The sequence below is a fragment of the Nyctereutes procyonoides genome, unplaced genomic scaffold, assembly GCF_905146905.1.
Source record: "Nyctereutes procyonoides isolate TBG_1078 unplaced genomic scaffold, NYPRO_anot_genome, whole genome shotgun sequence".
Taxonomy (NCBI): Eukaryota; Metazoa; Chordata; class Mammalia; order Carnivora; family Canidae; genus Nyctereutes; species Nyctereutes procyonoides.
This window is the reverse complement of record NW_026575132.1, coordinates 9,488,186-9,509,690: the sequence shown is the minus strand read 5'-3', so window position 1 is coordinate 9,509,690 and position 21,505 is coordinate 9,488,186. Positions and strand designations below refer to the sequence as shown.

The window sequence follows — 21,505 nt, the reverse complement described above, 5'->3', positions numbered from 1 at the left end:
GGTTTATGACAGTTTTACTTTTAGAGAGCGTACTCCAGATAGCTACTGCTTCATAAAAAGTCACCCCCAAACTTTGTGGTTTAAAACAACAATCAGGGACACCTGGGTGGCTCAGCAGTTTAGCGCCTGCCTTTGGCCCAGAACTGATCCTGGAGACCCGGGATCAAGTCCCACGTCGGGCTCCCTGCATGGGGCCTGCTTCTCCCTCTGCCTGTGTCTCTGCCTCTCTCTCTGTGTCTCTCATGAATAAATAAATAAAGTCTTAAAGCAGCAACAACAACAACAGTCTGTAATTTTTCAACATTTCTGTGGGCCAGGAATTTGGGAGTTCAGCTGCACAGGTCTGGCTTGGGTCTCTTGTGCAGACAGCTGGAGGAGCAGGTATAGCTGGGCCGAGGGACACAGGTATGGGTGGGATCTAGCCGGGCATCTCTCCTCTCTCTTTATGGAGCCTCAGACATTCTCCATGTGGCCTCTCCTTATGGGCTAACCTGGGCTTCTGCACACCACGGTGGGAGTAGAATAATTCAGTTGTTTATATGGCAGCCCAGAGGACCAGCACAAGTGTTCCAATTGGTAAGAAAGATGCTGAATCACCCACTTTAGAAGTCACATGACGGTGTTATCTCCTTTCTACTGCCCTAGTCAACCAGTTCCAAAAACTTACCTAATTTTAGGGGGAGGGACACAGACCCCATCTCTCAATGGGAGAAATGTTGTTCCAGCCATTGAAGAATAGCACACAAGGGTTAAAAACAACCACCACCCAGACTTCTTTCCATCAATTCTAGGTCTACGCTTTGTCAAGTCACTCAACATCTGAAGGTGGGGGAGGGAGGCAAACTAACTGAACTGTTGTTATAATACTAAATGAAAACCAATAGCTTAAAGTTACATCACGTCTTTAATTCTTAGAAATGACCTGATGACTTGGAGAGCAAGAGATACTCATGTGGACTTTTCTCCTATCTAAAGAAATAGTGAAATTAAAATCCAATAACCAAAGTGTCTTAAATCTTTTAATTTCAGTCCATGATAAATTTTTCATAATTCAAATTCTGACCTTTAATCTGATACTTCCAGGTTTAAAAAATATATATCAAATGGCTGCTATTAGCAGCAGTGGTCCCTCTCATCCATATGGAGACGAGCAAAGAGCTTCATACACTTTTCATTTTACCCATTTAGCTAGCACGGATTCAGTACATACCTGTGTGTTGACTGTAATTGGGCTTGACCCCTCATACTTTCCCAGAACTACCAGCTAGACTTGTACATAATTCAGACCAGGGCAAGCCCCTGGGTCCCCTGGAAATGCTTCCAGCAGCCCGTTGCACCCACACAGTATTAGGACTTGGGTAAATACTCTGGCTACTTTCTCTGGTGGATTCCACATTTCGACTTATTAGTGAGAAAAAAAAAAAGGCAATGTTATTTTTTTCAAGGGATTTTGTCTTTGAGATTTTAATCAGAATGGAAAAGTAAGATGCTTTTAATTGATCTGCTTCTAACTTGGAATACTCAGTAAAAAGCTTTCCGCCTCTTCTTTGGAATTTAAGGTCTCCACTTGGGGGAAAAAGGGAATTATTAACGTCCACTCTCCCTCTGGGATTCCCCCCCCCCCATTCACAGAACTTTTCAGATAAAGAGTAACCAGGAAGATGTAAGTCATGATTACCATTTAATCGATACCAGAATAAAGAAGTTAATTACCTGTTAGTCAATACCAGAATAAAGGAGTTAAATTAATCTCTAAATTATATCACAACCTTGGATATTTTTTCACTGTGGTGTGAAGTAAGGAGACTGTCTAAACACCATGGAAACCAGGAACACTTGCTACGGGGGAAGAGTAGCTGTTCACCTTTATACTATGTTTTAATTCTAACAGGTTTGACAAATTCAAAACAGGCATACTGGTTTAAACATCCATAAATATTATCATCCGATTTTGTTTTCCTGATGATTTTATGCATTTGTTTGCTTTTCCTCTAAAGGCAGTAATAAAGAGTTAAAACTAGTTTGCATATTCAGTCTTGGTTGAATAGCTAAAATTACAATTTCAGCCAATAAAAAAGCCAAACATTAACAAATGTCCACTGATGGATACGTGGATAAAGAGATGTGGTATGTAAATAGGATGGAATACTCTTCAGCCTCAAAGAAAGAAGGAAACTTCCCGTCATATGTGACAACAAGGAGGAACTTTGAGGACATTCTGCTATGTGAAATAAGCCAGACAGAGGGTGAATACTGCATGATTCCACTCATCGGAGGTATCTAAATAGTCAAACTCATATGGAAGCAAAGAGTAAGAACAGGGGTTGCCAGAGACTGGGAGAAAAGAAAATGGGAAGTTGCTTTTCAATGAGTACAAAGTTTCAGTGATGATGCAAGATGATTCAGTCCTAGGGATGTGCACTGTGCCTACGGTTAACAAACACATCGTACACTTAAAGAGAGGAGGTCTCGTGTGAAATGTTCTTACCACAATAAAAGAAAAAACATTAACTTTAGCTTATGTAATTGATCCCCATCATCATTTCCATACATTTTTATTGACAGTTATCTTCAAGGATTGAGAAGCAGAGTTCTTCTGAAGGGTCTATAGACAGGGTGACATCAGAAATGCCCTACCAATGAGTCACAAATGGACCTTAGAGCTGGTTTAATCAAATTTCTTTATTTTACAAGAAACTGAGTACAGGAAGGTTATGTCCTACATTTGAACTGAGGCAGCTAATTTGTTTCAGAGCCATGACTGCCTCCATGTTCTCTGACCCACGATGCAGTCCACTTTGACGGTCTTATAAAATACCTATAAGGTGGGAATGACTATGAACTTCTCCAACATTAGAGTTGGAAAGGGATTTGGAAATCCTCTACATGAATTCTCTCATTTGGCAGATAAAGAAACTGAAGGCCAGAAAGGTTATACAATCTACCAAAGGATACACAGTTTTTCAGCAGAATTAACATATTTTGTTTCTTTAAATGTGATTAGAAATAGAATACATTTTTAATAGAAAATATTATTATTTGCCAAAGAAGTTAAGGCTCCCTAATACCAGTGGCAGTATGGCTTAGCTTGCTAAGGGGGTAGGGGGATACTGGAGTTTGCATTTTAATTTACTAATTAACAGTGGTTCTCAAACTTTTTATTAACTCTTTACAATGAACATATAAATCTTATGCTTTTCTCTTATATGATTGAATTTAAATATACGTATTTCCATTTTTTTAAAATATAAAATGTTATACTCTTGAATTATTGTGCTGCTATGAAAATCTCTCACTGTGGGAAGCCACAACGGAACCCAAGCCACACTCCCCACAGGATGCTCCCAGCCAGTGACTGTGGTGGCAGGTATTAGTGGAAACTCATTTCTAAGGGATGTGGGACTCGGCCAGTGGATTCTCTATTAGCAGAAACGTCCTTAAAACTGCACTGCAAGCTCAGACTCTTCCTACCGGATTTTCCTTTTTTCTCCCTCTTCTTTCAAAGATGCCAGACCTGCATGGAAGTGTGTAGATGCTTCCTGCTTGCTCATGCTTCCTCTCCCTTCTCTTTTATAAGCACTCTGTCACCGGCCCTACCCCCAAGAAATCTCCTGCTCATCTAATTCCACACTGGCATCTGCTTCCTGGAGGACGCAAAGGAACACAAATATGCTTTTTCTAATTAGTCCTGTCTTTTCCCCACTGACATTCCAATGTTTGCCCCAAACTAGGGAGGCATGGTCCACTCCCTCCTCCCTTCTTGGGGTTGGAGCTGAGAACCACCATTACAGAATCTTGGCTCATTTATTTAGCTAAATATTGATTAACAAATATTTTAGGGACATAAAGTCTATGATATTACTATTACAGGAGCCCTTGAGTACACAACTAAATTACAAGTCCATTTGTGTTTGTAAGGAGCAAGTAATCAAGTTGTAGAGGAATGACTTCCAGAGAAAGAGTGGCTTCAATAACAGCATAAACAGCACACTTTTAAGTGCTGAATCGATCTAATCTAATCTAATCTAATCTAATCCAACATATCTGGACAGATTTTTAGTGCTCAAGGTCAGAAGAGAAGAAACCACTGTAGCCTTGTCATTTTTTAAAAATCCCTATCAAGGGATCCCTGGGTGGCGCAGCAGTTTAGCGCCTGCCTTTGGCCCAGGGTGCGATCCTGGAGACCCGGGATCAAATACCACGTCAGGCTCCCGGTGCATGGAGCCTGCTTCTCCCTCTGCCTATGTCTCTGCCTCTCTCTCTCTCTCTCTCTCTCTCTCTCTCTCTATCATAAATAAAAAAAAATCCCTATCAATTGGATAATTTAATACGAAGGATCATTGTGAGAAACAGCTAGAATATTGTTGAAGTGCCCATAAATTCCAAGGGATTGCCAACAGAAGTAACTTTTTCCCTGCTGCCAAAGGTTTTAATTTCTGGCGTGCCCTTGTATACTTTAGCATTAACCATCTATGTTACATATACCTCTCAGCCACAGTGCAAAAGGGGCTCCTTTCCCAGCAAAAGGCTGGAAAGAGGGGGGCAGGAGAAGCAGAACAGAAACACTGTGAATTCCAATCATGTAGCCTGGAAAAAGCAATGTGATGCTAATCCTGCAATAGTAAATTTCTTCTTATCCCCTGAAACTGATGCTGACATTTCCATTTATTCATTCAGTTCCTTTAGACTCCCTGTCAAATCTCTTCTAGTTGCCAAGCAACAATAACAGCAGTTCTGTACATAAGCATTAGGCAATAACTATTGTCAATGTTTCTCCTTTCTCTGAAAGGGAAATTTAATGACCCTTTCCTATGAGAAAATGATGACAAGAACCTGTCCATGTGAAACCTGGAAGCCGTTTGTGTGGTTTGTGTTTTTGCTGTTTGAATCCAAGGACTGGGCTCAACTGATTTACACATCCCTACAAAATCATGAAACTAAGATTTGCCCCAAAGCTGGCATGATTTGGTCTTTAAAAACAACCGTGCACCATGCACCTGAAACTGATATAACACTGTGTGTTAACTACACTGGAATTAAACAAACAAACACAACAGCCTATCATTAAAATTGTCCCACATCCTATGAAATGAGTTCTCTGTTAAATGAAGCTAATATTTTACAGATGCTTTGACCCTGCTAAAATTTCTTTAATCAAATGCTTAGGTTTTTCTGACCATACCCCATCCCACATAAAGAACTGAACTATCTTAAAAAAAAAAAAAAGACTTGAACTATATTTCAGTACGTTGTAAAACGTAGATCAAGACACTTAATAGGAAAAAAGAGTCATAAAATGGGACATCTGCCCACCTGTTGAGGACAGACTTTAGGATACAGTTTATTTCGGTCATCTGTAGAAATGACCCCTCTCCGTCCTCGTGGTGGACTAGAGGCTCTTCCCTCCTTTTCTTTTCTTCCTTCTTCAATTTAATGACTCTCTATGATTATTGTTTACAGCCCAATTTACCTCTATAATGTTAAGAGCTCTCAAAGCTATTCACAATAAGTGGTACAGCTCAGCAAGGATATTCTAGACTAAGCTATTCTCCATTGCCATATCATTCTGTTTTCCAGCCTCACTTATTTTTTGTGAGGCTCAGCAATAGCTATAAAATGTTTGTTTGAAAAAGTCAAGTCCAGTTTTATATTCATTTTCTCATTTGGGCTTTTTTATTTATTTTTTTCTAATCTTGGTTCTGTGTAAATTTGTATTTTGAGTTCCAAACAAGAATGCTAATTAGAGCTCCTTTTTCATTTTTTATGTTATAAAATGAAAACAGATGAGCTCCCCCAAGATCTTTTAGAGTTTAAGAGCTCATACACTCAATTTATTATTGTATTTGCTGACTTGTTAGGTGGTATTATTACCATGTCCAATCTACAGATTAGGAAACAAGGCCCAGAAAAGTTAGGTGACTCGATAATCTCTGCCTCTGTCTCCAAACTCCATGACCTTACCTCACTGGAGATCACGTCCCAAGCATACACGGTTCCCTAAGGTTGCTTGGGGATCACTCTTTGTTGGAATGAGTTATCAGTCCATTACTGGACAGTCAGTAAATACTATTTTGTAATCCCATTTTACAAGCAAGGATTCCCCTCTGCTTTCCATCCCCAAATTGTATTGCTGAATTATAGTCTATTTAAACTGACTTATAATAATGCATGAAAATATCTGACTAGAAATTTTATTTTGTCTTTGCCAGTTCTAATCATTTTTTTTAGTTGAGAATTACATATAAAATTTTATTAATCAATTTAGCTTGACAATAAAGTATTTCACATGAGAAATAATATAATGATCACTACTGAGCCTCTTTCCTAATTCATCCATGAGTTTCTAGTACTGAACTCCTTAAAAAATATGTCATTTAGAAGAGTTGTAAAAAGCAAAGATGTCCCAAATATAAGGTCCCTGATTAGCATAAAGATTTTGTTCTGGTATTCTTTCCTTAACAAAGTGAGTGTGGGATTCTTCTTCTTCTTCTTCCTCATCTTCTTCTTCTTTTTGTACGTCAGGATGACTAGTTTTATTCACCAAAGGACCTCATTTGTTATGGTGAAACCTATCTGAGGCCACCTGTATTTGCTAACTGTCTTAAAAAGATGCTGCTTTTTTTGTGCAAAACCACCGTCAACCTAAGTAACCCTACTTCCTGTTTTAAGAAGCAATTCAAGGCTTGCTTTATTTCATAGCAAAGAGAGTACCAGATGAGTACTAGTAAATAAGATGACAATTCCATTAACCTATATTTTAGTTTTTAAGAAGGCTCCAGATTTCGCAAAATTTTGTGAATGGTACATATAGTCTCTAAAGAACTTCATTATTCAAGTAGGGATGTTCATTCATTCATTTTCCATTCATTTATACAATTGTATTTGGGGGTCAACTATGTGTTAAGTCCCAGAATATGAAGATAAGAGAGGCCCAATCCCGTCCCCCAAAGAGCACAAAGCCTTGCTTGCTGAGAAGACAACTAACAATCACAATCTGAATAATGGTTTTGATCAGAAAGCAGCCACTCAAAGGAGAACAAGAGGATAGAGAATTCAAATGGGGCAGGAGGGAAGACAAGGGAGACATTCCCCTGAAAGAGCTCCTGAAAGGGAGGTGAGTGAGGGCCAGGTTCCTGAGGAGGACACCTCCCATATAGAGGAAACCACCTTTGCAAAGGCCCCCAGGCAGGAATATTCAAGGTCAGGATAGTGGTGCTGAAGGGGGCATGTGGGTAAATGGCAATAAACAAGGTGTAAAAGACAACAGGGTCAGATCTCAGAGGACGTAGGTCACACTAAGGAGACTGAACTTTTGAATCAACGATAACTTTGATTTTAAATCCTTATAATCCGATAATATAATGATAGTTTAAAATAAAATAGCCACAGAGAGCGTCAATTACAAATTTCAGTTGTCTTGGATATTAAACCTTCAATTATTAGTTTCTCCTTTGGACTAAAAGCTTCCCGAGGACAGAAATGATTTCTTCACCAAGCACCTACTCCTTTTTGATTCATCCAACAGGGGATCCACTAGAGGTAACTACTGTACTCATTTCATCACAAGGCTTTTGTTAAGTATTAATTTCCCACAGTGCTTGGCTAGGTTTTTATAAGAATACTGCATAGATCCATTCTCAGGTCTGTAAAAGCTTATAATTGATAATTTAAGACTTAACAGTTGTTATTATTCTTAATTTTCAAAACTAAAATGTCATTGCTCATGTGACAGATTGAAAAACAAACCAATCATAAAAAGGCCATAAAAGCTAATAACTAAAGGAAATACATGTACTAAAATAAATCAATGTAAAATTATAAATGATCAGAATTTTCTGTTGTTTATGATGATTTATTTTATTGAGTTGAGAAATCTATTAACCTTTTGGTATAGGAAGATGGAATTTACTAATTAAGTTAGAGGAGCTCTACTTTCATTGTCATGCAGATTGATAATATTTACAATTTAAGTGTCACCCTCTTTCAAAATAATGCCAGCATTTTGATAAGTTACTGAAGTGTGATGGCAGAAACACCATCTCCTGTTAATCTTCGTGCACATATGTGCCATTGATCATGACAAGTGGATGAATGTGGCGCCTAAGCCAATACATGGAGCATTCACACTGAACCTCTGTGGTCTGGGCGCTGACAGATGAGCCTCCTTCCCTTACTGGCTGGATGCCACCTCTGTTTTGAATAAGACACTCTTTCTGCTGAGCCCACCATATTGGTCTGTCCAACTAGCCATGTTTTGCAAAGAATCGATTACTATGACTCTGATTCTTTAAAGTGCTTTTCCTTCCCATAATCCAACTTCAGGAGCTGTCCAATCTATTCATCAACAGACATTTGGAAAGGGGCCAATCTTGGGTCAGCATGGTGGTGCCAGACCCAACTTCTCAAACTGGGAAGCACAGTCTCACCTAAGACTATGACTGTGAGTCAGGAAGAATGTGAAGTCATGATGTAAAAGAGGCACATCTTTCTGCTATTGTTTGCTCAATGCTTAAGAAGTAAAAATAATTTTGTATTAACATAATATATGGAATATCTTATAGAATATAGTAACTAAAAACTTTGTATTAGCTTCTAAGATAACACGAAAGACTTCAAATAAATTGTATGATGTAGAAAATGGTTTTGGCCATCTTCTCAGAGACCTGGGGTCACAAGTGTGTTCCTTTGTGTCCTTAGGGTACTTTGGTGGAAAACTCTGGGAAGCAGAAATGCAGAGGAAAGGAAATAGGCTTTAGAACCAGACACAGGTGAGTTTGAATCCCTCCCTGCTCCTCCACATTTCCTGAGAGTCTGACTTTGACCAAGTCACTTTACTGTAAACTTCCGTGTCCTCAGAATGTTATTTAATACGAAGATCTGTAAAATAGGTAGCATAGTAGTTGACAGAGCCAGGGTGAGCTCTAAAAAAATATCACACAGGTCAGGCTCCTGCTTAAAAACTTTCAGCATCTACTTTTGCCCTTTCAATAAAGCCCTACATGGCTATTTCAGATCCTAAACCTTTTGGGGCACAGGCCCTCTTTGGCAGTCTGGTGAAGTTTTAAATAAAATACATATGATTATAAACGAAACCACCATTCACACTGAAATAAAGTTGAACTTAAAAAATTCATGCTACAGTAATATCTGTGCTCCTCTATTAACATCGAATAACACAACGCAGCAGAAGTTCCAGTAACTACGGTAGTTTTGAAGTGGTCATGAACAAATTTCAGGATATCTGTAACGAGTGTAATTTGATATGAAGGTATCTGTGACCTCTAGTTGTGAAAGTTGCAGATACTCCTGCTGCAACCGTGGCTTTCTTCCTTTGCCTGCATTCATGATTGCAGGAGATGCTATATTTCATTTAGATGTGAGTGAAGTCGAAAATGTGCTTTTTCTCATGCAAGTCTGTGGAACCCTGGACTACACCCACAGATCCTGTGGAGGTCCAGCAACACAGGAGAAGAGCCAACACTACCAACACTGGATCCTGCCGTGCTCACTGATCTCATCCCCCCTCGCCATCCCTCTGTCGGACACTCTGGCAACACTGACCACTTGGCCTCCAAACACATTCAAATTATCCCACCTCCAGGCTCTTGCTTTTCTATCTGCTCTGTCTCTGGATCTTTGCATGGTGTTTCTTTCCTGTTGTCTTCATCTCAGCTCAAGTGTCCCCTCCTCTGCGAGGGCTGCCTTGACCAACCCCATCTTAAAGACCCCCTCCCCAGGCCAGCCTCATCATACCACTGTCTGAAATGACTATATGCATTTATACGTTCTCAATACGGACTCTGTTTCTCTGCCCTAAAAAGCAAGCTCCATGGTAGCAGGAACCTCACCTACATGTTCAGTGCCATAATCCCAGCATCTAGAACAGTGTCTGGCACGAAGGAAGAGTTCAACACTTCTTTGTCAAATGAAAGGGAAAAAGTCAAGACTCCACAAATGTTACTTCTCTAAGCCTTCACTCTGTGTTTTAGGTACTGTGAGGATACAAACACAGGAAAGACAAACTCCTGCCCTCAAGTAGTTCACAATCTAGTGGAGGATGGGAGTTGGCCCTGTGGAAGGTGGAGAGACCTTCTCACCCTGTCATACAACCACAGACAAATCTCTTGTAGTGCTACAGTCTCCACGGTGCCAGATAAATGGCTTGGACGAATTTGTCTCCATGGTCTCATATGGTCTACGGTTTATGATCATTAAGTGCTAATAGTGCACGGTAGCATATAAAAGTGAGAGGTTTTGACCCTAACAGTGAGGAACCTTCACAGAGAAGGACAAGACATGGGAGGGCTTTGAAGTATAATCAGCCCCCAACAAATAATGAGAAGGGGGAGATTTTCAGAGTCATGAACTCCCTGCATTGAAAGAAGCATTATAGGTTATCCACCATAACCACTAGGCAATGCTGTGGACATCTCTATATGAGGCTATTCTGGAGATGTAACATAATACCCTAGCCTTCAGATGTAACCCAGCATGGTGGTTAAGAGTATGAGCTGTAGGATGGCACTGCCTGGATTCAAATCCCAGCTCTGTAGCTTACTAGCTATGTGAACTTAGGCTAATTACTTAACTTTTTGATATCTCAGTTCTTCTCTCTATAAAATGAGAATAACAACACTATTAACTTCATGGAGTTATGGTCGAGATTAAGTGAGAAAATGAAAGTAATATGCTTAACACACAATGAGTAAATGCTTCTTATGATTCTTTCTGTTGGGTGGTTTTCTAGTTGTCAAACATACTGTATATCCCCTAAAACCATTTTTCCCTTCTTCCATTGTAACTGAGTTTTTACCAGCTAGAGACTACACAGTTTGGAGTTTCTATAACCAATTTATAACTGTATCGTACCTTTTCCTTGACATTCACATGTGTATTGAGTTCAGCCATCTTGTTTCTAGTGGAATAAGCCCTATAAAAAAGGAAAAAAAAAGATTAAAATTTTAAAATTGATTTCTCAATGTGTTATTTTCATGCTCTCTCCCAACACAGTAAACAATTTCATTCAGTCATAATCATAAATACCATTTTAGAATATAAAAATATTTTAAAGCTAAGCATTTGTCTTAGAAATGTTCTAAAAACATGTTATGATAACTCTAGAAGGCAATGTAAAATCTTTTATTCATACTGTATTGACGTGAAAAATGACAAGGACAGATGGGTGTGCACCCAAACTGTGTTTATTAAGTAAAAGAAAGGTGGTCAAGAACAGTGAGAGGAGGAAAAGCATACCTATTTTAACAGAGCATTGTCATCCCAATCCTTGCTGTCCCAAAGTTTTTATTAGCCTCTAGTTAATAAAACAAACATTTACTGAGTCTTTCCTGCATATACATAACTATATGAAAGCAGTCAAGGAAGAAAACAGGAGAAATGATTCCAAATTTAAACGTAAGAAACACTGTACATAACAGTTTTAAAAGATTTTATTTATTTGAGGGAGAGAGAGAGAGCACACGCAGCAGGGAGAAGCAGGGACCTGGATGCAGGCCTCCATCCCAGAACCCTGGGATCATGACCTGAGCAGAATGGAAGATGCTTAACTGATGGAGCCACTCAGGTGCCCCATGTACTAAGTTTTTAAACTGGCTTTTTCACTTATCAACATATGAACATCCTTCCAGATAAATGCATATATATATATATATATGCATATATATATATATATGACTTCACCATAATTTTAATGACCATAAATTCATGATCTCTATCAAATGGAGTCTTAAAATTGCCCACAATCTTTCTGTTTCCTTAAATTCTTTAGGGTTTCCACCTCTGGAGCCCAAACTTCTTTGTGAAATGACCCACTCAGGAAAGATCTGTACTCTTAATAAGAATCGGTGGTGTTTTCTTTCTTTTCATCTGGTCTAAATCTTTCACCATTACTATGGAAGACAGGACTTAAGCCTTTAATAGTCTCAATCTCTTTTTGAAATAGAGCATAAATGAGTTCAGTGGGCAAACAGATTGGTTCAAATTAGCAGCAGGATAGGCCAAGATATCGTTATACTCCCTATTTGCATGATTAATGCTTTTTGTCAATCAAGAACCACTGAAACGCTATCTTACATTCTTTTTTGACTCAGGCTACAATGAGTGTATCTAGAGTTGATACATTTGGGGGACAACTTGCAATAAGTCTCTGATTTCTCCTCACCATTTCCTTTTAAACCTAGGTCTTTTTTTTTTAATTTTTATTTATTTATGATAGTCACACACACAGAGAGAGAGGCAGAGACACAGGCAGAGGGAGAAGCAGGCTCCACGCACCGGGAGCCCGACGTGGGATTCGATCCCGGGTCTCCAGGATCGCGCCCTGGGCCAAAGGCAGGCGCCAAACCGCTGCGCCTCCCAGGGATCCCCTAAACCTAGGTCTTAAATAAGTTAAATAAAACATAAATTCAGATCCATTATCTTTTGTTCATTTAGGATGAAAGCTTGGCAATATGTATTCTTTATCACCACTCAAATAGGAATCCACATAGATATATTATTACATATTATCAGATATTATAAACAGTAAGATTTCATGTTAATAAGTTTCCAAATGATAATGCCACTAACACATGCATTTGGGCACACTAGCAGGAGAGACTCTGTGAACTCAATCTCCAGTAAGACAGCTCCTTCTCATATTGGGCTGCAATGAGTGTCCATCCCATTGAATACAGTTCCCATTTACATAACTGACTGCAAATTCTGTATCCTCTGATTTGGCATATGGAAGAAAGCAAATAATACTAGCTGGGGGGTTCCTGGGGGGCAAAGTTCAGTTAAATGACCCACTCTTGGGCTTCAGCTCAGATCGTGATCTTAGAATCCTGAGATCAAGTCCTGAGTCTGGATCTGTGCTCAGTGGGGAGTCTGCTTGAGAGTCTCTTTCTCTCCCTCTGCCCCTCCCACCATTCTCTCTCTCTCTCTGAAATAAATAAATCTTAAAAAAAAATACTAGCCAGCAAATAATATCTGAATTTCATTCTCATTTATTGCTACTCTTGACAGTTACTAGTAACAGAGAATGGGATTATTTTCTGATGATCTGTAACAGTGAAGAGACATGGTCTGTGAAGTGCAAGGATAAATAAGCAAGCATTTTTGTTGATAAGCCATAGATGAAAAGTGGAACCTTTGATCAGTCATCACAATACCTGCAAAATGGTCTACAATCATATTTGAAAACATTTGGATGTTTGATTTTCTTATTCAAATGGAAGTTTTGGCATGTAAACACACACTGTGCACATATGTGGATTTTTCTGCATGTTACTCTGTTTGTGTGTGTGTGTGTGTGTGTGTGTGTGTGGCAATGAGGATGTGAGGGAGGGGGAGATACAGGTCATACCTATGGAACTATGAAGGCTCAAAGGTGACAGATGGATTTAGTGCTATTTGTTAGGATAGATCTGGGAGCCACAGTTCCTTTCATTAGACTAGATTAGCTGAATCTTCTGGATACATCTCCTCTTGCCATTATAGATGTGTGAAATCGGATAGAAAAAGCGTCTTGTTTTTGTTGTGCTTTGATGTCTAGGATTTGGGTGGGAAGCATTTCCTAAGGCTGGAGTGTTTTAATCCACGGAGGAATCAGGGAAGAATTCCATTGAGGACAGAACATTTCTGAGATCTGAAGAGGTAGCAGCACTGAAAGGTGAGCTGTATTTGGAGATGAACAATACACACACATATACCTTTCTTTTACTTAATATACATATTTACATACATTTCCTCGGCAATTCCCTTTCTCTCTGACCTCAACGTCTAACTCAAGAAGACTCTTCTGTGGTAGTGGTGCCAGTGGATTAATTACGTGAGTTTGTGTGTGAGGAAAAGCCGGCTCTGAGGGTAGAAAGGGGCTATTATAGGTTTCTCAGATGGAAAAGATTAAGATAAAGATAATTGTAGGGGCTGCTCTTGGCCCATTTTATTCTCTTAATTTTTTTCCCCTGTGTGGAGTGCTGCGTCTACAGGCTCTACCTTCCAGGAGGATTCCAATGCTCTATGTCAAGGCTTCTGGCTGGCTGGTGCCTAACAGGGAGATTGGGGAATCAGCTGTAGTTCCAGTTATGGAAACTAGATGAAGGATTTTAATATAAATAGAACTTAAATTTGGTTTGCCTTAAAGAATTAAGAATTTAAATGGCTAGACAGTCAAACTGAGTTCTCGGTCAGGACAAGGTTTGGGCAGGGGTGATCACCAGCTGAGGACCCGTGTTAAATGTCCACACCCTCAGTCTGGCACCAGTCCCACTGGGTTACTGCGAAGCGCACCCCAAGTGGCCTGGTATCAGAGGCTCGTTACCCTTCCTGGGCTCACTTCCTCTCCTCTATGACAATGAAACTATGCTGTGCTCCTATTCTTTGGGGATTCTGTTTTCTGCTATGGACTCCATCTGGACAGTCAGATCAGTTTGATCTAATCTTGATTGTTTAACTTAGGTAAAGAACACACCAAAATAATAAACCCAGAGAGTTTGGCAACTTAGAGTTGCAGACCCCTGAGCTAACCTAAGAGGCCTCTAATGCTGTGAGTGACAGGTGTTTGGGACCAACAGACCTCCTTATTTCCCTCATGTCACACCTGGTCACCACACGTACTTGTTTATCACTATCAGACAGGATGGATGCCCATATCCTAACATACCTTGATCAAAAGAGCTTTAAATCCATAAGAAATGTACAGGGATCTCTGACTTCCTGGCAAAGCCTCTGTTTCTTATTCCTACTATCACTTAAGAGTATTCTCAGAACCTACCAGTTACTGAAGCCCAATTATTCAGATCCATAAATATATACTCTGTGCCTATCAATCAATCAAAATTAAAATTAAAATAACCAGAAATTCCTGATATCGATGTAACGTTTCAATAGCTTAGGTATTGCTTGAAATTCCTTTCCTTAAAGTTGTACTTCAGCTTTCGTTAATAATATTACATACAGAGATATCATCTAAGTTTTATATATATCCTAGAGAAAATAAAGATCAAGAAAGTTGTTGACTGAAATTTTATTTATGAAATAACAGATTAAACTCTCACTTCATTCTAGATATATATATTCCATAGTCAAAAATTTATTAGGAAAAGATATCAATCCAAAGAAAAGAATTCCACAATTTATCACCAATATATCATCTATACACTTCTCTGGTGTAAAATTAATAATCCACAAATAGGGTTACCACTAGTCACTTCATGTACAAAGTTATATCAAACTGAGCTACTCATTATGCAGAGATCTTACTTAATATACATTAATGCCAGTCAGAAAATATATTAGTTTATAACAAAGATAAATATTCTTTATGAAAAACCTGAATAGAACAAATTCTGGAAAATATGCTTCAGCATTTCTAATTAATACAATTCAGTGAGACTCAGCATATGACAATCTGTCCAACTACCAAACTCTGAGTTTAAGAAATATACGTATTTCTAATTCTCAGGCAATCATATACAACACAAAAAGTGAAAACAAGACATTGAAATGTCAAATTGCTTTCTGACCCTGTTTCCCTTGTGTTTTACTGTGTAGACAGTAATGAAGTTTCACTTTTGTTTCTCTGAAACCTATTACTGCTTTTAGATTCACTTTCCTGTGCTCAGGTACTACATCACTTTTCTTGAAATGGATTCAGGGAACCAGAGGTAATACATAAGAAAAATGTTAAAATAATGATTTTAGCAAATTTTTTCAAGGTCATTTATGCAAAGTTCTCCCATAATTTATAAAGGCATAAAGATCATAATGCATAATTGGAGCTGTTAATAGAGTATTTCATAAATTATCATAATGTAGCTGAAGGAGATAGGTAAGTGGCGGACATCCCGACAATAAGGCACAGAAAGGGAAATGAGCAGGTTGGGAGAAGATGGGATCAGTTTGGCTTTCTGGCTAATCATCAGGATCAACTGGGGAGCTTTCAGAAATAGGGTTTTCTGGAACCCAATGCCAACTGGGATGAGGGGGCTGAGGCCTGAGAAAAGCAACTCCCCAGGTCATTTTCATGCAAAGCCAGATTTGAATGTGGCTGGCTGAACCAGAATGTGCAGGGACTGTAAAACATACCCTCGATTCCAAAGACTTACTACAAAAAGGAATGTAAACTGTCTCAATATTTTTCCTATCTATTACATGTTGAGATGATAATAGTTGACATACTGGGTTACATAAAATACAACATTAAAATGAATTTCGCTCATTTCTTTTTACTCTTTTAAAGGTGGCTACTAGAAAATATTAAATGACCACCGTGGCTTACATTGTATTTCTATTGGGAAGCACTGTCCTGGAGTAGCTGCTCTCAGTTTGATTCCTAGAGGAGATCAGCGTCACCTAGGAACTTGTTAGAAACACCAGTTGTCCACCTCTCGCTAGCCGACCGAAGCCAAAGCTCTGGTGGGGAGCTCAGCAGTCACTGTTTAGGTGGCCCCCCCAGGGCATTCAGAGGCACATGGCCTAGGCTTTGAGAACCACTACTCTCAAGTCTCCATCCTGGGAATGTTAAGAAAGGGCCTCTTTCTTGATCTCAACCACCACACACAACACACAGACTCTCACAGAAGCCTAGACACGTAAATGGGGGCCCAGTTTCCCACAGATTACATTAAAGATGGATCTGGCCACCAACATATTATTAATAATAATTAACACACTTATGGAGCACTTATAAGGCCAGGCACTATGTTAAGTGCTCAACAAACATTGTTTTTTTCAGTTAACCCTCGCCCTATAAAGCAGAAATGATGATTATCCCCCATTTTGCACATGTGAAAGCCAAGATGCAGGAATTCGATAATTGAGCCTGGGTCTCAAGGTAAGTGGCAGGCCCAGGACTCAAACCCGGGCCATGAGACTTTGGGGCCCACGGCCATTGTGCGTACAGCCCCTCAAAACCATCACGAACAAGTCATGGCCTGTTGCTGAAGTGCCGCAAGAATTCTGCGGGAGAGTGGAGGCCGTCCGAGCGCTGGCTCCTCAAGCAGGGCAGGCATGGGACACGTGCCTTGGGCCTGTCTACGCAGGGCACACAAACTGCAGTGCAAAACCACTCAACTCACACAGGAATGGACAGGAATGGACTTGTTATTAAGAGATGGCTGCTTTCCTGTGGCTTCCTACCTCGGAGGAGCGTGTAGAAGGCTGCATTTAGCTGGCCCTGAGCCAACAAAGTGTTTCCTAGGCTCCTCGATGCTGCCCAGGGGCTGCAGGACATTCCAGGGTCTAAGGCTTAACTGCTTCTTCTTTCTACATTAAAGTAATTAAAGTGTCCACATATCTGACTCTGGTGCAGCCCAGACAGCGTGTGATCACGAAGGTGGCCCTGGAGACGTTTTCATGGGTGCCTCAGAGAGGAAGACTCAGAACTGAGCTTGTGGGTGGGGAGTCAATTACTCAACATGATCGATGCAAGCAGCAAAAAACCCCAGTCAAAGCAGAGTGTCCAACAGTCGCCCAGAGTGCCAGCTCCTAACCTGTCCAAACTTAAAGAGCCATCTGCATTCTTACTCGGTGTACAGCATGCTGGTACCTCTGGAAGAAGGTGTAACACAACCGATTAATTTATTTCCTTCTCTTCTGCCGTTGATTGGCTCTTAGCAGAGAGCAGTGTTCTGAGGGAATGAGAAACAGGTCAGGCAAGTTTCGACTAGATCTGTCTACATGGGGTGCCTCGTCCTGATGGACATCTGAAGAAAGGTTCTAGATCCGTACCATACAGCATGAGGGCCTCAGGTCTCCAGCTACAGAACAAGAGGCTGGAGTTACAGGGGAAGAAAAATAATTTTACCTGAGTTCCTACCTGACACGCTCTCTTGTTAATCTGTAATAGAAGACAGATGAACAAGAGAAAAACAAACAGAAATTTATTGACATGTGTACCTTGTGTAGACACGGGAGATATCGAAGGAAAAGTGGGGAAGCACCCGAGGTGGCTTAGAATTCAGAATTAAATACCATCTTACCAGGGAAGGGGAGGGGTGTGTGTGTGTAGGCCTCTCAGGGAAGAGCAAATGATTTTTAGGAAAGATGAGAGGTATGATAGTTTGTGATAAAGTGTGTCTGAATGTGCTGTCAACTTCTAGGCTCCTCTCTCTCCTGTGACAGGACACAACAGCCTTACCTGGTTGACAAAACTGCCCAAGGGGAATTCAGACACAGCTTCTCCCTGAATTTGCTGTTTTCCAAGGGCCTACAGCTCATAGAAATCAATAGGTCAAAGGAGCAGATTCGGGAAGCAAGTCCTGAATTCCTACAGTCATACTCGGGGCCACACATTCTCTACCCTTCAGAGCATGACCACTGTGGTCCTTCCCAGCTCTCAGTACAAGAGGGTACGGGCCCTGGGATGGATGCATTCAACAGCTAAGGCAGCAGAAAGTTAAAAATTTGCCTTAAAAAAAAAAAAAAGGCATGGGTGTCATCTCCAAAGTACTAGGCTGTCTCCCTGTAAAGATCACCTTTAAACTGGTCAGGGACTAACTGTCCAGTCCGCCAAGTACAACCAGGGGTACCTTCATGCCAGCTGAAGGCTTTGTCTACATTTATACAATTCAGAATAAATTTATAAATTTATAAGACTGGGACTTCGTCTAAATTTAACACTATGTGGGGTTTCTGGTGCTTGACCTTCCTGTTGCTTAATCCCTCTCTTCTGTTTTGTGCTCTGGTCTCTTCCCCTCCATCCTTTGCTGCTCCTTATCTGGTGTCGTAATTACTGAGGTCTCTTATGCTCCGAGTGCTTTAGCTCTTTCTTCTGTGGTTTAATTCCCGCAGTTTAATAAAAATTCTTGTGTAGTGCCTCGTTCCTTGGAGGAAAGCTCCTTTAATTATTAGGAATGAGGACACATAAACAATGAAACAGAGAATGGTGACTGAAATATGAATTTAATATAAGGATACTTTACCTGGACTTTTTTGTTTAATTTGGAGGGGGAATAAAACCTCTCAAGGTTGCATTTCCATTCAAAGAGACTTCAATGTACTAAACTCACCATTAGAACAACTTCGCTGAGAAGCATTTTAAGGGCAAATGTCAGGAAAAAAATTTCACATTTAAGAGCCCAGGCTCTGCCTCTTTTGAAAGGCTGGGTTAGCCTCTGGTTTAGAAATGTCGCTGCCTACAAAGTTCTTTGTGCGGAGAAGAAAGAAAATTGAATGTTTTATTTAAACAGGTCATTAACAGTCAATACTTATTTGAAAAGGCCTGCTTCCAGAGGCAGATAAAAGCTCCCAATCACTTAGAATATCACTCGAGCACATCTAGGGCAAGATGTGCTGATGCAAGTTTCAGGCCTCCACGGGAGAACATCTCCACTCAACAGCCCAGCACTGGCGTAGGAGGCAGAGTCATCCGAATTGGACGCCCTTGTATGTGCTGCACACACAGACACAGAGAGCAAGAGCACAAAGCACACTCTATAGCAGGCCCCGCTTTGCATTTTTCCACTCTGGTACTGGCAAATGCGTGTGAATGAAGATGAACCATTTTTGCATCAAGAGCCAAACCACCTCCCCACGGGCGGCAGCAGAATGCAAATGGAGGCAAAAGAGCAGAGGGCAACTAAAATAAATGCAGCAGATCCCAGGCACTGCGAGCACACGGGGTGGGCGTGTGGCAGGCTTTATTAGCATTCAGCTGTGGCATGGTTTTTCTATTTAATTTGAAATTATTTCATTTCATAGGTCTCTGATGGCTTGCGAATATAAATAAATGCCTTTTTCTAAAAGTGACCTGGTGCTGGGCTCCTGGAAGGCTCTGCTTCTGATCGCGGGCTTTCAAGCATACATGTGTTTCCATAGCGATGTGGGTGACCCTGGGCCTGGCACAAGTACCCACTTGTACCAGCGGTTCAATTATGTTTCAAGATGCAATGATGTCAGCTCAAGTCTTTAAAACATGCCCATCCTCAGAGAGGCCTTGGGAAAGGTGAAGTGACTGGTGTTATGAGGTTCAGAAGGAGAAATTTCACTCTGTCCAAGCATGCCATCAAAGGCTCTCTTCCCACAGATTACACTGGCTTCCCCTCATCCCTCTGCTGGCCCTCGAGCAAATCTCTGATCCCGGAGGGGTGTGGACAAAAATACCAACCACAGTTCTCCTTCACACAGCTGAGCAGCAAATGCACAGACGACTCCCAGCCTCAATGCTGAGAAAGTACACGCTTTCCCTTTACTTCCTTGTGCCCAGCTCTTCAACTAGCTATGGGCGGTTCCTACAGAGAGGGCAATGCTTGTTCTTACTACGTGACAGACATTCACTAAACACCTACGACATGCCAGGCTCTACTGGGAATGCTGGCAGCGGTTACAAAACAGCACTTACTGAACTCTTACTGTATATCAGGCGCTGCATAAGCACTCTGCATGTATTAACTCATTTAATTCTCATCATAACTCCATATGGAGTGTGCTATCCTCAATTCATAGAAAAAGGAATGGAAGCGTAGAGAACAAGCTACTTATTCAAGTCCCACTGCTAATGAGTGCCTGAGTTGAGCACTCGACTTGGACCTCCTGTCTCCTTCCATCACTGGATAGAGACAGACATGTACACAAACACATAGACAAGAGCCAGACGAGGAGGTGGAGAAGGAAATCAGAGTGTGGACTCAGGAAATCAGAGTTGGCAGTGAGCTGGCTCAAGGTTCTGGGCAGAGCAGCACTAAGGGCTGCTTGCAAGTCTCGTCGCAGAGACCAGGCATAGCAGAGGGCTGGAGGCAGGCTTGCCATCAGTGGGGGCTGTAGGCTTTTTAAAATTTTTTATAGCAACTTTATAAAGAAAACACTGATATGCATCTCCAAAGAAAACATGCACTGCAGTTCTGCAACATAACTCTGGACTGGCAAAGAGAAATCCTAACTAAACTTGGCAAAGAGGAGCCACACGTTCAAAGCCAGCTCTGGGGAAGCTGGCTCATTTGTCCTGGAATACACCTGGCAAAGGAACCATCATCTTTTCAGAGCAGAGTCTGGTTTCAAAAACCTCTGTTCCAAGAAGCGCGCAATATTCCTAATCCATTAAGTCAGAATTCTTTGAGTAAACACGTAATGATTTTCTCAAAGTAGCAGAGGAAGGTTTTTCCCACTTCCTTGAAATGGCACTGGCCCTGACTGGGTAAAGATGGTCTAGGATGACTGTCTCACATGCCCTGGCTTTGGGATGGGAGGGAATATGAGGAAGCTGAGGTGGCACCTCAACATCCAGCAGGAGAGAAACCAACCAGCAGTCTAGCCACTCCAACGCACCGACACCTGCCCACCCGCCTTACTCCACTCCAGCCCCCGCGGCCCCAGTGACTGTTCCTCCTGAGGCTTTCCAACAAAGTCAACCTCAACTCACTTTTTCAGGCCTCCTGGTGTGTTCCAAATCAGGGATCCCAGGCCAAGGCCCGAGCTTCTGGCTTTCTCAACAGGCAGATCAACCCTGTTCCCCAACTGGCCACCTTTATCAACAAGCTTTTACTGTGACCAGTCATCTCAATCATGA

The 21,505-nt window shown here is 40.9% G+C and overlaps 1 protein-coding gene across 6 annotated transcripts in view; it reads right to left on the bottom strand.

Moving 5' to 3' along the window:
* SPATS2L (spermatogenesis associated serine rich 2 like) overlaps nucleotides 1-21,505 on the bottom strand; it is a 160,365-nt gene that overhangs the window by 68,938 nt on the left and 69,922 nt on the right. For 5 of the 6 annotated variants that reach the window (XM_055345143.1, XM_055345138.1, XM_055345142.1 and 2 more), the window contains one exon: nucleotides 10,870-10,930. In XM_055345143.1, the coding sequence (XP_055201118.1) occupies nucleotides 10,870-10,908 (39 nt within the window). In that variant the 5' untranslated portion in view covers nucleotides 10,909-10,930. Of the gene's footprint in view, nucleotides 1-10,869; nucleotides 10,931-21,358; nucleotides 21,475-21,505 lie in introns of those variants that run through there. The other variant, XM_055345139.1, reaches the window with a different exon arrangement.